The sequence below is a fragment of the Psammomys obesus genome, unplaced genomic scaffold (assembly GCF_907164565.1).
Source record: "Psammomys obesus unplaced genomic scaffold, mPsaObe1.curated_primary_1811, whole genome shotgun sequence".
NCBI classification, from domain to species: domain Eukaryota; kingdom Metazoa; phylum Chordata; class Mammalia; order Rodentia; family Muridae; genus Psammomys; species Psammomys obesus.
In genome coordinates, this window is record NW_026585504.1 from 64,855,798 (window position 1) to 64,880,520 (window position 24,723).

The 24,723-nt window shown below is 42.7% G+C and overlaps 1 protein-coding gene across 4 annotated transcripts in view; it reads right to left on the reverse strand.

Moving 5' to 3' along the window:
* The window catches only part of Nckap5 (NCK associated protein 5), a 698,576-nt gene that overhangs the window by 253,955 nt on the left and 419,898 nt on the right, over nt 1-24,723 (reverse strand). For all 4 annotated transcript variants that reach the window (XM_055602004.1, XM_055601990.1, XM_055601996.1 and 1 more), the window contains exon 6: nt 21,961-22,110. In XM_055602004.1, coding sequence (XP_055457979.1) covers nt 21,961-22,110 — 150 coding nt within the window. The remainder of the gene's footprint in view (nt 1-21,960; nt 22,111-24,723) is intronic.

The window sequence follows — 24,723 nt, forward strand, 5'->3', positions numbered from 1 at the left end:
AGGACAAACTTTAAAAACCTGTACTTCACTAAGTTGAAAAATATCAGAGAAATGGATAATTTTCTCAATACCTTCTACTTAACAAAGTTAAATCAAGCTCAGATAAGCAATTTAAACACACGTACAGCCCCTACTGAAATAGAAGCTGAGAGTTAAAAAGCGCAGTGCCAGGTTTTAGCCCAGAATTCTACCAGACTGTCAAAGAGGAATTAATGCCAATACTCCTCAAATTATTCTACAAAACAGAAGAGAAGGAACTGCCCATTTTGTTTTATGAGGCCACAGTTATCCTGATACTCAAACCACAATAAGATTCAATAAAAGAGAGTGAGAGAGAGATTTACAGAAAACAGTACTGTATAATAAAAGAAATGCAGGATGTATCACTATTGCTAATTTCAAGTTGTACTACAGAGCCATAATAATAAAAACACATGGTTTTTGTATTAAAAATAAGCACATTGAACAAAGGAATCTAACTGAAGAACACAGACATGAAACCACAAACGTATGGACAACTGATTTTTCATAAAGAAGCCAGAAATACACAATGGAAAAAAGAAAGCATCTTCAACAATATTGCTGGTTTAACTGGATGTTTGCATGTAGAAGAATTCAAATGGATCCATATCTATCACCCTGCACAAGACTTAAGTCCAAGTGGATCAAAGACCTCAACATAAAACTAAAGGTACTGAACCTGATAGAAGAGAAAATGGGTAATGGCCTTGAACTCATTGACACAGAAAAAGACTTTCTAAACAGAACACCATTGGCACACTCACTAAGATCAGCAATTAATAAATGGGACCTTGTGAAACTGAAAAGCTTCTATAAAGCAAAGTACACAACCAATAGGACAAAACAACAGCCTACAGTATGGGAAAAGATTTTCACTAACTTCACATCCAATAAAGGATTCATTCAAAATATAAAGAATTTAGAAACCAGATATCAAGAAAACAAATAATCCAATTAAAATGAGGTACAGATCTTAATAAAATACTGAAAATATGAAACTCAAGTAGCCAAGAATTACTTAAAGAAATGTTCAACATCCTGAGCCATCAGGGAAAATCAAAATTACATTGAAATTTCATCTTCTACCCATCAGAATGGTTAAGATAAAAAAAATATAAAACAAATAACATCTCATTCTGTCAAGGATGTGGATCAAGAGGAACACTCATCCACCTGCTGGTGGAAGTGCAGACTTTTACAGCCACTATAGAAATATGTGTGGTGGTTCCTCGGGAAGATGGGGATCAATTGACCCCTACATCCAGCCTTGCCAATGTTGGCATATGCACAAAAAACACCTCAAGGTTCCTCAGAGACACTTCCTGGACCATGTTTATTGTTGCTCTATTCATAATAGCCAGAAATAGGAAACAACCAGATGTCCCTCAATAGAAGAATGGATAAAAAAAATGTGGTAAATTTATACAATGAAGTATTATGCAACTATTAAAAAGTGAAATCATGGAATTCTCAGGTAAATGGATAGAATTTAAAAAAAAATCCTGAGTGAGGTAACCCAGACCAGGACAGACAAATATGGTATGTATCCTCTAACATGTGGATATTAGTTGTTAAGTCAATGACAAGTAATGGTAAGGGTCTACGGGATCTAAATAGAGAGTGTTAGGAATGGAAAGTAGAATGGCTAGATATGGATTGATGATGGAGGCTGGAACATGAGGATCGAGTAGGAAAGGAGCGTAGAGAGGGGGACGACGGAAGGAATACAGGACAGACTGTTAAAATTCAGGGCCACCTGAAGGGTGGCATACAAGACTAACAGTAAAATCTTACTAAATTATTACAAATATGAAGGTGATCTAATGAAATCACCAAATAATGTGTGAGACAGTGTCCCAACTTGCATCTCTTGTCACCAAATGAAGCTTCCAGTAGTGGGATTGGGTTACATCTAACTGAATTGTTGGCCAAAGGGAATCCCTAAACAACCCAAAATGATGCCAAGACTATAGGTCACTCTCCACAACTGTCAGGAGGCCCCATTGCTGAAGACAATACCTACAACATTCCCTGAATGTGGAGAAGTTGAGCTTGTGCCTACAAAGAGCCTTCATACCTATATTCTAGCATTTTGGAAGCTTATCTCCAAGCTACCAAAAAAGGAGTGTAAACACCAACCAAGCCACAAACCCTTTGATCTACAATGGTGTCCTGCCTGAAAGATATGCTAGGACAATTGTGGCATGAATATTGTTAGATTAACAATATCTTACTTAACTTAAGGCCTAGATGGAAGACACACATGACATTGCTTAGATGACCAAAAGCAGAGATTATATATCCTGAGGATCTAGGGTAAAATAAAATACTATAGTTCTAAAAAGTATATCAATAACATGACTCCTAATGCCATCCTGCTATCGTCACGGATCAGTGGCTTCCTCAGGCATCATCAGAGAAGGTCCCTCCCCCAGTAGATGGGTACAAATGCAGAGACCCCCAGCCAGACTTTATGCAGAGAGTAACAGACCTTGGAACTTTTAGACCTAAATGGGATATCTCGGTTTTTCAAGGAACCCTTCAGAAGAGGACATGGAAAGAGCCAGAGGGGATGGAGCACACCAAGACAACAAGGCATATAAATGAGCACGGCCAAAGCTCACGTGAACTCACAGAGACCACAGCAGTGCACAGATGGCCTGCAGGGGTTGGCCATGTCCTTCGTGTATCTATTGTGACCTCTAGCTTACTGTTTTTATGGGATTTCTGGGTGAATAAGCAAGTGGGTCTTGGGGATTCTTGTGTTGTCTCTTGGGCTCTGTTCCTTTTGTTTGTTTGACTTGTCCAACTTCAGTGTGATGGCTTTTGTTTTACCTTATCTCATTATCCCTTAGGAGCCTGCTGGTTTTCTAATTGTAGACAGAACTTGAGTGGATGACTATCAGAGAGGAGGTGAGGAGGAACTGGGAGGATTAGAGAGGAGGAACCAAAGTCAGAATACATTATGAAGAAAAAAGTCAATTTTCAACAAAAGGAAAAAAAAACACCAGGGAAATCAAAGTAGTAAATATGATCATATTTCACTGCATGCTTATCTCAAGAATAATGTAAAACATTAAATTATATTTAAAAACCAAACAGCAAGCAAGTAAGAAATAAAGAAAAAATTAAAAACAGACAAAATTTCCATCTGTTTACTATGCCTCTGTCTACAGAGTACAACTTTCTAAAATTACTTTTCGAAAAGTCTTCTTTTGAAATTGGGAGAGAGCTAATTCAAGACCTACATGTAATGATCAGATAGGCAATTAAAATATTTCTCCAAAACTATATTCTCAGTGAATATGCAATTGTGCATCTGGCTGCTATCAAATGGATTCGGTATTAATTGACTTATTATCATGATTATATCCAACATAAGGTTATTAATTCTATTACAACAATCCAGGCCCATGAGCGTTTCTGCCACTCTGTGATGAGGCTGGAGGCTCTCCCTCCTTTGTAACAAGGCCCTTGGGAGCAGTTCTCAGGTACTGCGGATGAGCAAGGCTGTCAGCAGGGCTATCCCAGGAATTTACATTCATCTCGTGGAATTCCAATACCCTGCTTTCGGAGGCTACAGGAGCCTGTTTGTCTTTTTAATAAGAATATCTCATAAAAGAAAACTGCAGGGGAAATTTTGGCTTTCTCAGGAACTGATTTTACCCTATGGCCATAGACACCTCAACAAATCATAGTTGCTTCTCATTTTAATCTGAACCTTCCTCCCCATTAGAGACAGTTTCCCCTAAATGAATTCATTATCATTTGAAGGTTTTTTTTTTTTCTTGAGAGATTACCAAAAACCAATTTGACTTTGGCTGTGGGCAACTAAAAAGCAAAGGAAGAGGAAAAACCTGAACAGCAACAATAAACTTACAGGGAATGGTGCTTTTCATGTTTTTCTGAAAGATCGTATGGGTATGAGCACAAATCAGATGAAGGTGAATAAAAAGGCCAGTCCTCCAGGGAGAAAATCCAAACTTTCCAAACTGCATGGTCTTCTTGATTTCCTCTGTGAGTTGCATGGTTGAGATGGTAAACTCCAAAAACAACAGGTGCCTGTTCCAGGCTGGCCCTTGTCTAGAAGCCCAGTGGGAACCTGCTTTCCAGAAGAGGCACTGTGTGAGCAGAGTGCCTTGACAGAGTGACCACTGACAAACATGGCAGGATGCCACCACTCATGCCAGAGAGCACTACATTGCCATGTTAGATACTCATGGAAAACCTAAGAAGAGGCATGGCAGCCCATGCCTGTAACCCCAGGGCTGAGGAGACTTACAGGAGGCTTGCTAGAATTCACTGGCCAGCTGAGCTAGATGAATCCTTGTTAAGTGACTGATCTTGTCTAGACAATGAGGCAGAGGGCTGGCTAGACGGCTTAGTGTAAAGGCAATTGCTGCCAAGAGCTGGCAGCTCTCACAAGTTGTCCTCTGACCTCCACACACATGCAGAGGCAAATAGGCACTCTCGCATACCCCTACACATGAATAAATATAGCAAATTTAAAATAAGAGCAACAACAAAGCCAGGTCCCTAGCACAGACCATAGAGGGAATACTGAACGGCGGGTCTCCCTTTTTAAAAAGAGGCCCATCTGCTCTACCACCCGAGTAACTCTAATCATTGTACCCCAAAAGAAAGGCCTATGTACCATGACGAACAGGTTCTGGTTAGAAAGACAGGACGCCACCAGGCATACCCAGGAGATTTATATTTAAAAAGTTAAGGGTATTGACAGAAACAGAAGAAATGTCCCAGTTCTGAAATAGTTGTAATTTCTAAACCAAACACTGTGGCGATTCTAGCACCATAACAACTTGAGTGTATGATTTAGGCCCCTGCCACACGCCAACTTTAGAATCCCTGTTTCATCACGGCATGTCAGGCACACCGTTCTGAACAGAAAGAAAAATCCATCCATTTCCCCACTCCCTCGGCAGAGAGGTCCAGGCTGGGAGTGGATGGGAATGCCCTTGGTGGGGGGGTCCTCGGGAGGCTGTTTTCCAAAGCCTGGCTTGGTACATTTCTGCACACTGAATCGCTACAGGGCAACTTTGTCCTTGACTCAGCCTGATTCTAATGCCTTATGTCAAGGGTGTCTGTCTGAACCCAATTCTGGATCCTTATGCTTCTCCCTGCCATGGCTTTATAACATTTCTTTGTGGCAAACTATGAGACTTACTGGGATGACATAGCTCTTTATCTGGAACTATCCATCAATTGTATTGTTTGTGGGTGGGGTGTTGTGAATGTGTGTATGGGGGTGGTGTGTGAGTACATGTTTGTGTGTGCATGTGGCAGCCAAAGGACTGAGTATCTCCCTCAATTGTTTTATACAGTATTATCACTTTTTGCCTTTAGTGTGTACATGTTATGTCTGTGGGCGTGCTAAGGTATATAAATGTAAAAACATCTGTATCACGGTGCAGAATGGATGTCAGAGGTCAACCTCAGGTGTTGGTCTTCATTTCCCACAGTGACTGAGACTAGGACTCCCGTGGTCACCGCTGTGAATGGCAGGCAAGCTGGCTTGTGTGCAGTGGAAGTTCTCTTGTGTCTACTCATCTTGCCGTATGCATACAAACACATACAAATGTGGACATCACGCCCAGCCTTCTGTGAGTTCTGGGGAATCTGGAACCCAGGTTCCCATGCCTGTACAACAAGGGTTTTACTAACTGAGCCATCTCCTCAGCCCCCATTTATTGTTTGAGGTGGGGTTTCCAATTGAGCCCGGAGCTCACAGCTTCAGGTAGCATGGTTCTAGACATCCTTCTGTCTCTGCTTCCTGGGTGCTGAGATGTTAAGTACACAACACTGCTAGCTTTTAACACGGGGGCTGGGGATTCAAACTCAGATCCTCATGCTTGCAGGAAGACACTTCTACAGCTGAGCTATCATTTAAGAAGGTCACGGTGGGTTTTGTTTATTTGGTTTCTGTTGTTGCTGTTCCTTGAATCTTGTTTGCAAAATCTTTTATTCATGACATTTACGTAGATTACTTACAAGAGTCTCTTGCCCAACTCAGACATCACTAGACAAAGGGAACCAAGATTTGCGGCTTTGTTTCCAGCTACATTCATGATATAGGAGCCTTCATCGAACTTTATGGAGTAAGGATTAAAATGCCCAATTAGCTGTATCTAAGCAAACAGGCCTTTTGATCAATCAAGCCAGCCAGCTTTCAGTTTCTGACATCAAAATTTATACGCTGTGGGGAAAAAAAAAATCCACCGCTACATCACATTAAACCAACACACAATTAACAACACTTTGTTCTAATTATCTCCGGGCACAATTAATGTTGGCCTCATGGTTCATTTTTCTTCTTTGATAGCTCTTGGAATATTCATGGAGACTAATCCTTGCTGCACTGGCCTTTCGGAAGATCTGGGGGGCTCTCTCATACACTCCCACACAAATGTAAGCCTGGCAAAGAAACTTATTTATGCAGCTCGGTTCTTGACGTGTTGGCTTCTTCTAATAGCTGAGGTATTTCTAACAAGTTCCCCACGCAGATCTGGGCTTGGCAATGCAGTGCAGCCTCCTAGCCCTCCCCTAACACCTTGGCCTGGCTCATGTGGAGAAGTCTTTTCCCTTCTCTCAGCAGTTGGTTGTAACTGATAAAAGGTTATATCCTGATTGAAGAAGATTCCAGGAGTTGGAGGGCAGAAGAGCTTCTGTAAAGTGGCAGAGCTAACAAAACCCAGGGTGGGAGGGTCCTCTCAAAGCTGCAGTCCATGGGCTCAGCACCTCTACAGCAATCTGGAGAGGCAGGTGGAAAGGAAATGAGCACTGATCAAAGGCCTTTGGTGATTGGTACAACTCAACTGATGGGAAAGCATATGGATATTGTAGCTGCCAAAGGAATTCCTTTCAAAAGTGTCTCTTTAACTTGATGCCAGAGTGTTTTCCGCACAGCTTGGGACTGTGTGGAGCACCACTTGGCCTGTTTCCTTGGACATGGTTTCTAAGCTCAAGAGATGAGCATAAGCATCATAAGGAACTGCAGCTCTGTGTGAGGAGGACGGCTCAGTGGAGACAGTGCCTGCCAAGCATTCAGGAAGCTCTGGGTTCCACCAACAGCACTGAATAAGCCAGGTTCAGTCAGGCATAGCTGTGCTCCATGGAGAGCAGAAGCAGGAAGGTTTCCTTCAAAGTTGCCTTCAGTAAGAGGTCAGTCTGAGCTATAAGATCTTGCCTCAAAAAGAAGGCATGTAGGATGAAGGGGCCATGAGAACTTCGGGCTTGGTAGATGAGAAAACCTCCCTGATTAGAAAGTGAGCAGATAACTCTCAGCTTTGAAAAGAAGCAAGGTTCGATCTGTGTGTATTTTGGATGGAGGACGCTGCCATGTACCCTCACGGAGCAGGCAGATAAACCTTTTGGTCTCCTGTCTGGGCACAGGCACCCAGGCTGGTCCACACCTGTATTGATTCCAGTGAGAGGTGCTTCACAATTTGCTGCTGGGGAAGATCATTTCGGCTGTCCCTCTTAGCACTTCCCTGGAAAAATGGCATGAAGGCTGAGGCTCATTGTTCAAACAGCACTTTCTCATTGTCTAGCATTCTTGAAGAATCCAGTTAGCATGTCCTTGCCAGTGACATGCTGAACCTTGTGCATTTTTATTTTTTAATTTCAATGTGTAATAGTTTTATTATTTTAATTGTTATACATTTTTCTTCCTCCCTAGCCTTTGAGTGTTTCAAGGATAATGAAAAAGTTCTGTGGTCATTGTAAATGCACTATCTAGCAAAAACTCAGGTTTACAATTGTGCAAGAATGTACTGAGTAAGGGTTGAAGGTTGGGTGTGAGAACACAGTGGAGTGAGGAGAAAAAGGAATATCTAAGCAGAAACATACCCTTCTGGATAGGCTTAAAGAAATCTGTACATGTGTATGAATATGTTTTCATATGTGTGCAGATGTATGTGCTTGTACATACAGGTACAGGCTTCTGTGTGTGTGTGTGCGTGTGTGTGTGTGTGTGTGTGTGTGTGTGTGTGTGTGTGTGTAGGATAGAGTTTCATGTCAGGCTTAAGGTAATTATAACACTTAAGTAATAGAACATAAGAGTGTTCTAAATCATGGAGATTGTGGGACTGTCTCCTGAGATCTCCACTGCAATGGCCAAGAATTTTACACAAAGCTAAAGTTAAGCCAGTGAGACCATTCACTGTGGCCTAGGAAGGTTGGTAGTGTGGACAACAGAGAAATATGTCCTTCTCCCTGGGAATGGTGACTGGGTGTTTTGTTGTCATCAAACGAAGAAAGTCTGCATAAGACAGGCCGCAGGTCAGAGGCCCACAGGCCTGGAAATGGCGGCAGCATCCAGACAGGCTGAAATCCAGGACTTTGTGCATGTTTCCACTAGAATTTCTACTTGCACAATCCTTCTTCTCATTGCTCAAGGCTGGAACTAAGTAGGGCTGCTATGATTTCAGACTGAAAGACTCTAAATGGACTCTCTCCAAGGAAATACAAACTGACAGACTGTGAGAACTTAGGTCTATGAAATAATCTCAGCAGACCGTGGATCGACCCCCTTCCCACTGTGTATGGTCCTGTGTAAACGCGTGCACGCACGCGTATATGTGTATGCATATGTGTGCGTGTGTGTATGACTCAGGACCACAGTTGTTGTTCTTCAGCTTCAGTTATTCCTCAAGCACTGTCCATCTTTGAAACAGAGTTTCTCACTGGCCTGGCTCTCACTAATTAGGCCATGCTGGCCACTAAGCCCCAAGGATTCTCTTGTTTCTACCTTCCCAGTGCCAGAATTGCAAATTCAGGCTACCACATCCAGACTTTTACTCAGGTCCTGGGTTTAGACTCAACTCCTCAGGCACTTTATTGATGTAGCCATATCCTCAGCTTAAGTCCAAAGTGTGCTGTGCACTGGGTACCCTTCACCTAAGCTGTGTGAATTTTGTCACTATCTTATCTGCAACTCTTGACTTCAGAGTGCTATTTATCCTTTAACAAACCTTACTGCCCCTTTGCACAGCCTCATGCCCCTCTTGCCATGCCTTCCCCACTAGTATGGGCTCTTCCCTCTGGAACTTAAGCAAGAATTGACCTTTTCTTTCATAACTATCTTTTTGCCAACCTACTCTTTCACAGCAGCAAAAACGTAACTGATAAGAGAAAACATTGGGGTTACCAAATTCACAGATACTGAAGTCTCATATCACATGACATAAAATGCACATAATAGCCCACACAATTTTCTCAAAAGCTGTGCATGTATATGGTACATGTGTGTTCCTGTGGGGCTGTACATGTCTGCATGCAGGTATGCAGATATATGAGGCTAGACATCATATGTGCTGTCTTCCTTGATTGGTTTCCATTTCATTTTTTGAGACACAGTCTCTCACTAAACCTGGAGCTCAGCTACTAGCCAGGAAGCCCCAGAGTTCTGCCTCCACATCCCTAGGTTATACCGTCACATTCCCATGTCTAGGTTTTTATTTTTACATTGGTTCTGGGGATACAGACTGAGGTCCTCATCATTGTACAGCAAACACTTCATTTACTGAATCACCTGCCTGGTTCTGCTCATGTTGCCAGTCATTTCTAGACCACTTGTAATATGTAGTAGAGTAGACGGGCCTTATAAGTTGTTGCTACACAGATTCACTTACAGAAGGGTCTGAAAATCAGTTGTAAATGTGCATCAGTGATGCAGAATTTTCAGTAGTCAGCCTTTAGTTGACTGAATCCATAAACGTGGAAGGGAGTGATTGAGTGAGTGTGTGTGTGTGTGTGTGTGTGTGAGTGTGTGTGTGTGTGTGCGCACGCCTATGGAAGGAAGACTGTAATCATCATTTATTTCCTCTGTTTCAAACTTCTCATAATGTGACTTCAGCACTTTTGCAGTCAGAAAACGTCTCCTGTAAAGTTATATACTCATATATAATATGATTTTCTCCTAAGTAGAAGTCTCTTTACCAAGAAGAAGCTTTTGTCTTTAGACCCACTTTAGTGTTGTTGCTAGGTGACTCACAGATGGAAGCAAATTAATCAGGAGATAGATGCACACCATTCACCCTGAGAAGAGATGTGTGGTGTCACCTGTCAGCAAATTGTCACAGAACCTAAGATGAAAGGAAACAATAGTGGGTTTTTACTGAGACGACCACTGGCAGCTGTTTGAGAACTTATTAATTTCTTCTTAGATTAGTGCTTAGGGGAGTATGGGAAGAAAGTGGAGGGAAGAACAGGGTAGCTACTCACAGAAAACCAAAACCAGAAAACTTTCCTTCGCATCAGCAAGGAACCCAAACAAAACTTAAAGATATACACAGTCATAAGACGTGTAAAAACATGCTGGGGACTGAGGAGAGGACTCTGTGGGGAAAGCACTTGCTGTCATCCATGTAAAGACAGACCCAATCATGTGTATGTATGTGCAATCCCAGACATGCCTGTTTCAAACAAAGTAAGAAAGTGGAAGGTGAGGAAAGACACAGATTACTCTCTGATATTCCCATTCACACTGTGACCCACGTGTGCCAGCATGTACACATTCTCTCTCTCTCCTCTCCATACATATAAAAGAGAGAATTTTAAAAAGCAATCCATTTATGTACTTATTTATTTGCTTTATTTAAGTTACTTGAGACATGGTCTCCCTATGTAGCTCAGGCTAGCCTCAAACTCTAGGTCCTTCGGTCTGAGCCTCAGGAGTGCTGGGATTTATAGGCACTTCCATGGTGTTCCTGATTACAAACAGTTCTCAGAGACTCAGACTTAGTGCTTCCGAGCATGTGTGGGACAAGGCTTCTGAACCCAGGTTTCAGGGCTGAAGGAAAGTTTGCTGAATGCAGGGATGAAGGAAGGTAGGTTCATAGGTGGTTAAGACCCAAGAGAACTTGTAGGTTTTGACATCCAACTAAGCAGTTTCATAGCTTGGATCATCACTCTAAAAGCTTCTCAATCATGTCTCCCAGCAGTTCATGTGAGAAATGCTTGCTCTCCAATGGGGTGGTGTTGAGATGGAAAGGCCTCTAAGAGAGAATTCCAGGTATTTAGACCACAGGCATAGTGCGGGTCTTCAGGAAGTCTGGCTTCTTCCTGTCCCTTGTTTCCCATCTAGTTTTTCTGTATTTAGCTGGTTCTTTGTCTCCTTTTCCATGTATTATGACCAAGCCATGAACCCTCATTGGATGCCAACCCCACGATGATTGGACTTTAGCCTCCAAACTCCTGAGCTTCATTAATGTCTTTACTTTAAAAAGTTATATAGCTCCAGGTATCTTGTTATAGCAATAGAAAATGTTCTGAAGCAAAGGTGTTATTTATGGCTCTCAAGCTTGGCTGTGCATCTGAAACACAGGCAGAGTTTTAAAAGGATACAGGTGTTTAGTTTCCGTCAGAGACTTAGAGAGTTAAGATTTCCTGAGGTGTATTTTAGGCACTTGACTTTTAAAAAGCTGTGTTTCTGGCCTGGTTCCATCCTTCCTGCCTGCTGGCATATCTCAGATCTACGCTTGCACTTATGTCTATGTGTCATCAACTTGGACCTTTCCACTGAATCACCCCCACACCTGAACACCCTACATGTTAAAAGGGTTGGTTTGTGTCATACTTTGACTTACTACGCCCTCTGTACTTCAGGAAAAAACTTCTCAGAGGAGCCAGTGAGGATCAGAGCGATGGCTTAGTAAGTAAACTGATTGTCATGCAAACACAAGGAGTTGAGTTTGGACCATTCAAGAGGTCAGCACAGCTGAGGTCAGTGCAACTTTAGCCCCACAGTGGTAGAGATAGGGGAATTTTTAGAGCTCATTTGCCAGCCAGCCTAGACAGATTGGTAGTTCTTAGGCTCAGTGAGAAATCCTGCCTCAAAAGAGGGCAGGTTGTACCTGAGGACCAACAGGTGAATGATGCTCAGATGCTTAGCACCCATACAGCCAGGCAGGCATGAAGTTTAGTCTATAACCAGGTGCTGACTGAGTGCAGACAGGAGCATTCACAGACTCTTCCAGGCAGTCTGGCGAATGACTGAGCTTCAAGTTCTATTTTCTCTTTCAAAAAATATGGTGGAGAGCAACAGAGGAAGACCCTAGATGGCAACCTCTGCCCCCTACACACATACCACACAAACAGATACTCTGCTGGTTAGGCTTAACTGTCAACATGAATCAACCTATAATCATCCAGGAAGGGAGGCCTAATGACTTATCTAGAATAAGCTGTCTGGTGGGCATGTGTGTGAGAGATGGTCTAGATTGTTACTTGAGGTGGGAAGACGGGCCCTCAAAGTGAGTTGGGTCCTGGACTGTATAAGAGTAGACAGAAGCAGCCAACTACCAGCAAGCAAGGATGTAGATTCTCTCTTTTTGCTATTGACTTTGGATATAATGTAACTAGCTTCTAGAGTTCCTACCTCGGCCACCTCAAAATAAAGGACTCTGACTTGAAATTGTGAGCCAAATAAACCTCTTTTCTTTGGTCAGGATATTTTATCACAGCAACAGAAATGAAGCCAGAGTGGATATAAAGGACCATCTGCACATGCTTCCCCATCTTTCTCTTCCAAGTCAGTCCAGTAAGACACCATGGTTATCAAGATGGAGGCTCGCCATAGAGAAGAGAATCAACAGTGGGCTGTGCGCGTCTTCTCTTAATATTGTGTTTCTTCCTTAGGTTTCTCAGACCCCTCCCTCCATTTTCACTAGCTACTCTTGCTCAGGCTCATATGCTGGCCCTCCCAGAGCCCTGCAAATTTCCTAATGAAAATTTCCTAATAGAGAGGCTGCCAGGACTCTGTCCCAGGCCCTCCTCACATCCACATTCACACTTAACTTCTCACTCCGCTTAGTTTGATACTATCCTGCAGAATGTCATCTATGAGCTCATTCTCTCAGATCCACACTTGCAACCTCAACCCTGTGCATCCCTCAAACTCCTCAACACTGTCACTTGAAAGCTGAACATTTGTCCCAATGCAGACTGCACAAGCTGATTATTAGATCATCATTTCCCATGAGCCACCTCTCTTTCTGTTATGACCCCACTGTCAGAAGTAAAGAATAAAACAATCTGAAGTCATTCTTGATTTTCTAGTTCCTCTTACATACCACATCCTCCCCATCAATGATTCCTATAGGTTTTACTATGATCATAGATACTTGTTCTACTGCATATGTTCTGGAGATATGAACTCATTTTATCAGGTTTGCGTAGCAAGTGCTCTTACCCCATGAACCATCTTCCCAACTCTTGGATGGTGTTAGCACCTGTTCCATGACTTTATTAATAAAAGCCCACTTGGAATTTGCTAAGAAAAGGAGACTAGAAAATAATGTGGGTGTATAATAGCTCATAAGACTCAGACCTTCAGTTTCATGGCTCCTGTGTCATGCTGGTAAGAACTGACCAAGTAAGGATAAGTTTCGCCATGAAGCCTGTAAAAATTCCTGGTCGTAGTCTGGGGTACAGGTCCACTCTGTGTCCCTGTAAAGCTGCAAGCTTCTTCATCCTTCTAGGTGCTTCTTTCTGCAATGTTAGTCTTCCAGATCCTCACCGAGCCAGCTCTTGTTATTACTCACATTGTACTTTAGTGGCCTGATACTATGGGAAGAGTTCCTCAGAAGCTAAATGTCTCTCATTCCTATCTCACTCTTTTCTATGATATTGTTTTTTTTTTTTTCTCATTTGGAGCCTTTTATATATCCATGAACATTTTTGCTTATTATTTAAGTATGGGCTTCCTATCTCTGTCCACTGAGATGGGACTCATACAAGTACTGACCTTCCCTAGGGCTGAAACAGCATTTGACCCATAAAGACCATTCAGCACACAGATATTAAGTATGAGTTCCACAAATAACTGTGATGTGCAGCCAGGTTTGACTATTTTAAACTACCCAATTTTAAACAGAATCACTTATTAACAAAAACCTATGCTTAGCACTTTAATTGTCAAACTTTCACGGAAAGGTATAATTGGTTAGAATAGGCTGTTATTCACCTTAACATATTTAATTGCTATACTTTCCTGCACAAAATAAATCATTCCTATGAGAGGCGATGTTCTTCTGACCTTGAGGCTACAGCTGAGACATCAGCACTTTGGTGGAGACTCAGAATTCTGTAGTGCTCTCAGGCTGACTCTGCTCTTGGCCAGAGTCTGGGAATCAGATGCTTGATGTGAGCAGAACAAGTATGGAGATGTCCAACTTGACATGTACTCTTGTGTTATGTGTCTAGAGTAGTGAGAAGGGCTTTTGGTGCTACAGCAAGGGACCTGAGGACAAGAAAATCACACATGGCAAGATATACTCCAGAAATAAACCTGGATGGTGAGTCAAATATTCCAAGAAGAGACCAGGCTAGACCCCAGCTGCAGCCAAGGGACTGAAGGGTAAGTTTAGAAGGATCCTGGAATGTGACAAAAATGGGGTTGCAGGAGTATTCCACCCACAACCATGTCACCACAGTGTGATTTAGATGGTTTGGTGAGCTTCTCTCCAAGTAAAGAGAGCAGTCCTCTGGCAGTAGAGATGACGCCATTCATAAAGTACTTGCTGTGCCATGGAGATGTGGGTTCAATTTTCAGAACCCATATAAAAGCCTAACTTGGTGCCTTACATCTGCAACCCCATTCCTGGGAAGGTGGAGACGGGAGCCTCCCCAGGGTCTTACTGGCCAGCCAGCTCAGCTGAACTGGTGAGTTCTAGGTACAGTGAGATCCCTGTCTCAAAAACTAAGGTAGATCAAAGAAGGCATCCAACTTTGGCCTCTGGCCTCCACACAGGCACACAGGTATATGCACATGCAAAGCAATACAGGCAGGCGGGCCAGCAGGCAGTCCTTGAAACAGCAGCAGCAGAATCCCAAACTCTTAATTCACGTAACCACATCTGTATAGCAAAGCACTAAGGGGCGCTCGCATGTGGCTCTTTGGCCCTTGTGGCCCTGGAACAGTGACACCAGCTATCAAATAGTCTCCTTACCATGAGTCAGGAGCTTAAGCAGAAGTCCCACAAGCTTGTGGCTGCGTTGGGGGCCAGAGAGGTTAAGAGGATCTGACCTTCCTCTCTATGGCATCTGCAAGTACCTCAGCACACCTGCCAGACTGAGGAAGCTGCAGAGAACAGAAAGAGAATATGGCTGTATGCATGTGTCTTGTTTGACAGCTGCCTTTGGACTTCTCTGGAGGAAGGAAAATGTCACTCCAGCAAGAAACTTTGAGAAGTACTGAAGGGGAAAAGAGGGACCTAGAGAAGCAAGTGAGAGTTCAGAGGCTAGAGGTGCAGAACTAGACACAGGACTGGCTGAGCTGCTGGTGGTGGAGACACCACCTTGCCTTGCTTTGCGATAGGGCCTGGCAATTGAAAAGATGGGGCAGGTAAGGAATGGGCATAAGCGTAGCTCTCTGAAGGTACCGGGACACATCTCACTGTCTCTCAAGGCAGAGTGGTTACACATAAGGCTGGTGCTGGGCAAAGCAGAGAAAATAAAAACTGAAAGCTAGTGAGACCCAGCAGAGAAGGGACTATGGAGGGCACCATGCAGGGGAAGGTGGATGCCCTAAACTTTTCTCAGGCAAGGGTGAATGAAGTGTCTATGTGGCCAGTGAGAAGAACATAAGAAGGAGGCATCTTGGAAGGCAGCTATGCTCACCATTATTCCACCAACGCCGCCTATATCAAACTCAATGGAGAGAAACTTAAATCAATCCCACTGAAATCAGGGACAAGGCAAGGCTGCCCATTCTCTCTATATCTCTTCAACATTGTTCTTGAAGTCCTTGCTAGAGCAATAAGACAATTGAAGGAGATCAAGGGGATACAAATTGGAAAGGAAGAAGTCAAAGTATCACTATTTGCAGATGATATGATAGTATACCTGAGTGACCCCAAAAATTCTACCAGGGAACTCCTATAGCTGATTAACACCTTCAGCAAAGTAGCTGGATACAAAATTAACTCAAAAAAAAATCAGTAGCCCTACTGTATACAAAAGACAAAAGGGCCAAGAAAAAATTAGGGAAACAACACCCTTCACAATAGCCACAAATGACATAAAGTACCTTGGTGTGCCCTAACCAAGCAAGTCAAAGACTTGTATGAAAAAAAAAAATTCCAGTCTATAAAGAAAGAATTAGAAGAAGATATCAGAAGATGGAAAGATCTCCCATGCTTATGGCTTGGCAGGATTAATATAGTAAAAATGGCCATCTTACCAAAAGCAATCTACAGATTCAATGCAATTCCCATCAAATTACCAACACAATTCTTTATAGACCTTGAAAGAAAGATTCTCACCGTCATATGGAATAACAAGAAACCCAGAATTGCTAAAACAATTCTCTACAGTGAGAGATCTTCAGGAGGTTATCTCCATCCCTGATCTCAAGCTGTACTACAGAGCAACAATACTAAAAACTGCATGGTACTGGCATAAAAACAGAATGGTGGATCAATGGAATCGAATAGAAGACCCTGAAATAAACCCACACACTTATGGACACCTGATTTTTGACAAAGATGCCAAAACCATTCAATGGAAAAAAGATAGCATCTTCAACAAATGGTGCTGGTCTAACTGGATGTCTAAAAGTAGAAAAATGCAAATAGATCCATACTTATCATCCTGCACAAAACTAAAGTCCAAGTCAATCAAAGACCTCAACATAAAACTAGACACACTAAATCAGTTAGAAGAAAAAGTGGGGAAAACCCTAGAACTCATTGGCACAGGAGACAACTTCCTGAACAGAACACAGGGGTCTTTCCTGAGACTGATACTCCAACCAAGGACCATGCATGGAGATAACCTAAGACTCCTGCACAGATGTAGCCCATGGCAGTTCAGTAGCCAAGTGGGTTCCATTGTAATAGGAACAGGGACTATCTCTGACATGAACTGATTGGCCTGCTCTTTGATCACCTTCCCCTGAGGGGGAAGCAGCATTACCAGGCCACAGAAGAAGACAATGCAGCCACTCCTGATGAGACCTAATTGACTAGGATAAGAAGGAAGGAAAAGAAGACCTCTCCTATAAGTGGACTTGGGGAGGGGCATGCTTGCAGAGGGTGGAGGAAGGGAGGGATTGGGATGGGAGGAGGGAGGAAACCACAGGGGAGATACAAAGTGAATAAAGTGTAATTAATAAAGAATTAAGAAAAAGAAGGAGGCATCGAGATTAACACGTGAAGGGAGCCAGGTGGTAGAGACTGGAGGGTGCTCCCCACCAGGGCTACATTTGGGTCAGCATACACATGAGAAGAGCAAGTTCAGTACAAACATGGGAGAGACTGATGTGGCGGAAATGACCCATGTTCACTCTTTGATGAATTTCTCAGCTGTCCCAGCTCCATTGTCGTGTCTTCCTCTTACAATAAACTGTCTATCTCTAGTGCTAGCTAAGTGTCTCTGTCCTCCCCTTTGCTCCAGATCACAAGAACCTATGAACCTCAGTGGACAGACTGGGTGGGACTCAAACACATGCATATAAGACCTCAGCCATACATGCTTAATTATCAAAGTCAGGTGCTACTCAGATATGACCTGGGTTGCTGTTAAATGTAAATTAAGTGTTAAAAAAAATCATGTTTAGCACTTTAAACACTTATGTAACACCAGTCAAGAGTAATGCTAGGTCTCTGTGTCTGCTTCACACCCCCTTGGGACTTCTTTGGGGAGCCTGGTGTTTTTCTTTTTAAAAAACATTGACAGTGTGCGTGTGTGTGTGGGCATGTACGCATCATAGCATTCATGGGGAGGTCAACCAGAAATAACCTGTCTCTTCTGCTGTGTGCGTCACGGGATAGAACTCAGACCCCCATACTTGACAGAACCCCCCACACCCTCTAAACCACCTCACTGGCCCGGGTTCTTCCTGTCACCTTTGCTTTCTCTCGTATCAGAGCCAAGAAATTAGAACATACACATGTGGTTGTCTGAAATCACACTGGGAGGAAATGTGCTTTGGGTCTACAGTCTTTATGCACAACAAAATCTTGACAAGGTATTCGGATCGTTTTAGGAAAATTTCCCTGAAGACTTTCCAAAGAGCATTTTGTAAACCTTCCGCAATATACCTGAGTGTCTGTGGCCAGCTCTAGAAAAATTAGCTATTTATTTAACCACAACAATTTTTAGCCTATGCAGATGATGCAATACACACAGTGTATAAAATAACTAAGATTCTGTAGTATATGAAATTCACATAGAACCCAATTACATGCAAATAAAAGACATATCCACTTTGTAGTAACAGACAGGGGCATGGTGCGCACCCGGACTGCAGTTTTCAGGGGGTGAAAGCAAGAGTGGCCAGCAGCCAAAGGAGCCTCCGAGCTGGCCTGCCTGAGACCTACCATAATCCACTAACCCTAAATTTACACCGTCAACAAGATAATGGGGTGGGGCGAGAGATGGCTCAGTAGGCAACAGTTCTCGCCTCCAAGCTTGACAATCTGAATTTAGTTACCAGAACCAACATGGTAGAAGGGGAGAGCCAATCCCACAGGCTGTACTCTGACCTAAACACATGTATTGCTCTTGTTCACCTGCACACATAATACATATACATATACATACACATACACATACACATACACATACACATACACATACACATACACATACATACACATACACATACACATACACATACACATACACATACACATACACATACACATACATACATACATACATACATATATATATATATATATATATATATATATATATATACATGTCTTTTTTTTTTCTTTTCTAAGCAGTGTTTCTCTGTGTAATAGAGCCCTGGCTGTCCTGGACTCCCTTTGTAAACCAGGCTGGCCTCAAACTCACAGAGATCTGCCTAACTCTGCCTCTGGGAGTACAAGCATGCACCACTGTGCCCAGCACAAATACATATTTTAATAAAATCACAGAATTCTCAAAAAACAGAAGAGATGAGATCAGGGAGCAAGTAGCAAGTTAAAGAAACATGAAACAAAACTTTAAAAATAAATAATAACTCATCTTACAGCAATCCAATTTAGAAAATAAAATACATTGTGAATTGAAACTATGGGGATTAATTTCCCTTCAAGACATTATTATTGCAGCCAAATAATATTGGGCAAAAGAGTTGCTGCCCAATACGTAATGATCTCTTGGAAGGAAAAATTTATATAAATATGTATATACCCTGAAGTTTAAGAACATTTGATGCCAAAGACATTTTTAAACACCTCTTATCTTGATTAGCTAAAATGCCCTTCACAATGTTCCCTGAGCATGAATGAACTAAGAACAACTTCACTGTAATCATTATGGAAGAACTAACAGCTGAGGTACATGGAATAGCAACTCATTCTGTCTCAATCTAGTTCATTGTGGGCTTTCTTAACACTCTCAGGTGGAATCTCTCCTTTTCCCAAGAATGTTTCCTATGTGTTTTTTTTTAATTTATTAATTACACTTTATTCATTTTGTATCCCCCCATAAGCCCCTCCCTCCTCCCCTCCCCATCCCACCCTCCCTTCCCTTTCTGCATGCATGCCACTCCCCAAGACCACTGATAGGGGAGGTTCTCCTCTCCTTTCTGATCTTAGTCTATCAGTTCTCATCAAAAGTGGCCTATGTGTTTTTAAGAAATCTACCAAGGTAGGAAAGCCCCTGGGGCCACAGGTGATCCTCTCCCCTTCCTCCATGGGAAGCAGATCTTTCCCCAGCCAATTGCTCTTCTTCCTGCAATCTACACACATTTTCCCACCCATCTGTTTTCAGGAATTTCTGTGGGGAGTGCCTGAGTCTTTTCTCTCATAGTTTTGTATTGGTGATTTTATTCAGATAAACAATAAGCATGAGACTGAGGACTAGGCAACTGCCTTGGAACAGATCAGCACAGGTGATGGTTAGCTTCAAGTGTCAACTTGACACCACAGAGTTATCTGGGAATTGTCTCGGTGAGGAATTGTCTGGATTGCGTTGGCCAGTAGACATGGATTGTCTTAATTACTAGTATTAACTGACACGGGAATTCTCATCCCACTTCGAGGTTGCTAGTCCTTGGTCTTGGTCCCTAGACTGTATAAAAGCAGAGAAACGGATCTGAGCATGAACAAGGAGGCATGTGAGCCAGCACAGGCATGTTCATCTCTGCTCCTGAAGGCAGATGGGACGTGATGGCTGTTTGAAGTTCCTGCCTTGAAGTCACAGTGACGATGAAATGATACCTGCGCTTGTAAGCAGAAATAAACACCTTCAGTTTCATTTTCCCCCCAGGTATTTTATCATGGCAACAGATAATGCTGGAACATAGATGGGACCAAGTATAAGGGAAGTGTAGGAATAATAAGCGCTTTAATCTCACGGCTTTTCAGTAAGGTTGTGGATTATTATTATCTTCATTTTTTTTTCCCCTCAAGTAAGGAAAGAAAACCAGAAAGAGGTTGGGTAACTGAAGTTTTTAAAAGAAAAAACAGAGCAGAGATTGAAACAGAGTCCTGAGACTCAGGCTCAAGTACTCATTGCCTCAAGGAAACAAGAATCTAAAGATCAGTGCTCTCTCTAAAGAATGCTAGAGGTCACAGGCAGGGCTGTGCACAGCAGGCAGGGAGCCATGCCACCGCTCCTCATCCTCGTTCCACACACTCGGAAAGGATTCCAGAGTTTGTGGGCCCTGCTGCAAAACGGTGTTTTCACCCTTGTCCCGTCGTTTTTTTATTTACCTAGTGGCATGTTCTCATCTTACCCAAGTTATCCTGAAACTCACTTTGTAACCAAAGATAATTCTGATACCCTGATCCTCCTGCCTCTACTCCTGGGTGCTGGGATTTCAGGTTTATAGTACCACATCCAATTTTCTGAGTATGGACAAGGGAACTGAGAGCCATCAGCAGGATAGGCAAACACATTAGAAGTATGCTATATCCCTAGGCGGGCCTGTAGAGTTAGATAATGGATTCCTAATTTTATTTCCTAGTCTGAACTAAAATACCCAGAAAAAGTAAAATTTAGGAAAGAAAGGATTTACAAGTTATGGTTCCAGGTTCCCCACAGACATGCCCAAGCCCAAATAAATGTAAACAACCCTTCATTTAGACTCTCTCTCCAAATGATCGTCTGGGGTGGCTCAAGTTATTACCTTCACTTACATCTCAAATATCTTCATGTAAGTGTCAAATACTCAAGCAAAAGCCAATCGGTGAGATGTCCTCTGGTGACAGCTAGAAAAATGGAGGAATGAACGCTTAAAGAGACAGAAATGCTTCTAAGTTATAGACGATCTGGTGCTTTCAGACTGAGCGGGAGAGTTGGGGTACGTCCAGATCTCCCTGGAAGACCCTTAGCTCGGTGCTGATTGTCTCTGAGTGTGCCTTACATGTTGATGTCTACACAGGCCTACTTCTCCACGAACTAGAGCCGTCAAAATACGATTAAAATCTGTACGTAAGTGGACACATTCCTTTCACCACCTACAGATGAGCCCTTCCCCTTCCTCCATGGGAACCAGATGTTTCCCCAGCCAATGGCTCTTCTGCCAGGGCTCTAAACACATTTTCCCACCCATCTGTTTTCAGGAATTTCTGTGGGGAGCACCTGAGAACGTTTCATATTTTATTGGATATTTTGCTCATTCATTCACCCAGGCATCCTCCTTATGAGTCATTAGGAAAAGAAAGTCAAGCGCCCCACAGCCCCAGCTTGCAATTTCAAAGACTATGATTTGGAATTGAGTTGCTCCGCTGATTTCTCTTTTGAAGGCAATACAGCTAGACTTAACAGGTCAAGACCCTTCCAGTGCAATGAATGTTAACTGTGTCCATTGTTGAGGAAGGGATTCTAATGGCAGCCAGGTGACTATATCAGTCTGGGAGAACTGAGAAAGGAGGACTCGGAGTCACAACCAGTGCCAGCACCAGCAGGTGAGTACCAGGACAGCAGGCTTTGCTCTCAGTGGGTGGGTGGGTGTCTTACCTCCAGAGCCTTCAGTCTCTTTAAGAGCAGTCTGGTGTTTTCTTTCCCCTCCTCCGCACTGCTGTCTCCACTTACTGAGTCTTCATCTACCGCCGTATGGAGGTCACCCAGTGCTTCTTGCTGTTTCCTCTCTTCTTCAGATACTCTTTCCTAAAGCCAGAAAGAAATGAATGTTTTTACTGATGGGCAGCTGGAACATAGCAAAAGTATAAAGGGGAGAGATCTGGATTGCTTCTGAGGTGCTTCCAGGGCTGAGGCGGAGATGGCTTTGTTAAACAAGGTGAGCAGGGCTTGTATTAGTGGGAGCAGATTTTTACTTTGTGTGTGGGACTATGTGAGCGTGCAAAGGTCCATGTGTGCGCATGCATGAAAGAAGCCCTCACCTTTTTTTTTTTTGAGATAAGAACTCTCACCAATTTAGAACTCCCCAAGTGGGCAAGGCTGGCTGACAGCAAGCCTCAGAGATCTGTGTGTCCCAGCCTACCCACTGCTGGGATTATAAGCATGTATCACCATGGCTAAGCATTTTATACGGGTTCTGTGCACTGAACTCAGGTCATCATGCTTGAAAAATCAATAAATACCTTATTAACTGTACCATTTCCCAAACCCTCCATTAGAAGTTTGTTTTTTCTTCACTAAACTTTGGTAAGGTAAAGTCATGGGGTCACCATATCTGAAGATGCAGTTTGTCTCCACAGCTGGAGAAGCTATAGAGCTGGCCAAGTTATGCCTTAAACTAAGAAAAATTCACCTAACTTGATACCTTCATTTGAGAAAGGGAAAGAGGATCACGGAATTCAATGGACATACAACTAATTCATTAATTTAAGGAAAAATAAGTATTAAGTATTGAAATGAGGCTTTCAAATTTTTATTTCATTTTCATGTGTGTGGTATACATGCATATGTGTATAGTTCTGCACGTGTGTGTGGGAAGATGTGTGTGTGCAATATGCATGTATACCTACATAAGTGCATGTGTGTGAAGCCCTAGACTGATGATGGAATCATTCTGTATCACTCTTACATATTTACTGAGGCAGTATTTTTCAGGCAGCATCCGGTTATCTGAATGGCTAGTCTCTACATTCAGCTTGATCTGGGAATCCCCTGTCTCTGCCTTTAAGGCTGCAACTGCGGGCAGACCTGCATGTCTCTGTGGCACTTGTATGGGTTCTTGGGATATGAAGTTAGGTCTTGCGTTTGCATGGCAAGTGCACACACTGCTGAGCTGTACCTCGAGCCAGGTGGAATTCTATGCCCAAAACAAATAGTTACTTCAGCCAGAATAGCCCAATTTCTAAGGACCCCTGTGTTTCCCTTCTAACACTTCAGGATTTGTTATACAGCCTCGAGGCAGACATAAAATGTTGTTGTCTTGTCTTGCTTCCCTGTTGGAAGCTCCACTCTCAACCTTGTCTCTGACAGCTTTTTGGAAGTTGAGAAGTGTTAATTTGAGACTTTTTCTTAGCTCCTGCTTTCAAGAGAAAAACAAACATCAAGAAAAAATGATACAATGGGTGACAGAGATGGCTGAGTGAGTGAAAATGATACCGTGGGTGACAGAGATAGCTGAGGGAGTGAAAGGGCTTCTGCCCAAGTGTGAGGATTTGAGGCCTAATCCTCTCCAACTGTGTTAGAGCTGGATTCACCCTGTGTGTAAATATCCCCAGGATTCTTGCAGTGAAATGGGAGGAAGAGACATAAGATCCTGGGATACACACAGGCCACGTCGCCTGACAGGAGATCCCATCCCAAACAAGAGGAAAGGCAAGCCCTCTGCCTGCCTCTCCTGCATCTGCACTTACGCACATGAACACAAGGACACACGTCACACACTGCTACACAAAGGGATAAAAAAGAGAATGTCATCAGAACTATATTCCATCTGTTGTGTCACATACCAAGGAATTCAAATAAAACTATTTGTATAAATAAATGGTTATTTCTAGCAAATAAAGCTAGATGTGAAATATAAAAGCAGGCAAGAAGGATGAAACCAGGCCAGAAACACAGCTTTTTAAAAAGCCAAATGCCTAAAATACACCTCAGGAAATCTTAATTCTCTAAGTCTATGATGGAAAAAATTCCTTGCATCACGCACAAGGTTAAATCATTCTTTAACAATATTTAACTCCCAACACACACTGCAGGAATCTTGGCTCTGGTGTAGCAGGCTGCCAACACCTGGCCTAAACTGGATTATCCATCCTGGCAGACTTTTTTATATTTAGCAGTAAGTTAAGATCATCTGCCAATGCCAAGGCAAAACATAATAATCCCTACCTTTAAGGAACTCATGTTATCTATTTAGAAGGAAACAACATTGGGGGAGACAGGAGTTCTCAAACTGTATTCACCATGGTGCTCTGAACGATCCATAACACTTAAAATATTTTTTCAAAATGCAGTATGAAGTATGTAAAAAAGTATATCCCATAATACCTATCCATATAAGGCCTTCATGTCTATATGTGTACCATCTATGTGTAAAATCACTTAGCCAGTAGGTTCATCCATGCTGTGTTGTTCTGTGGCGCTTTCTGAACATAATTTTAGTGGTGGTCTCTGTATATAATAAATACACAGTGGGGGAGGATGTGACAGTGTGGGCTGGGGAGATGTCTCAGTCCATAAAATACTTGCCTTGCAAGTTCCTAAGTTCCATCCCTAGACCACACAGAATAAGCCAAGTATGGTGGCACCTGTGATCCCAGTTCTGGGGAGGCCCTGGAAGGTCATAGAATAAACTATTAAAAC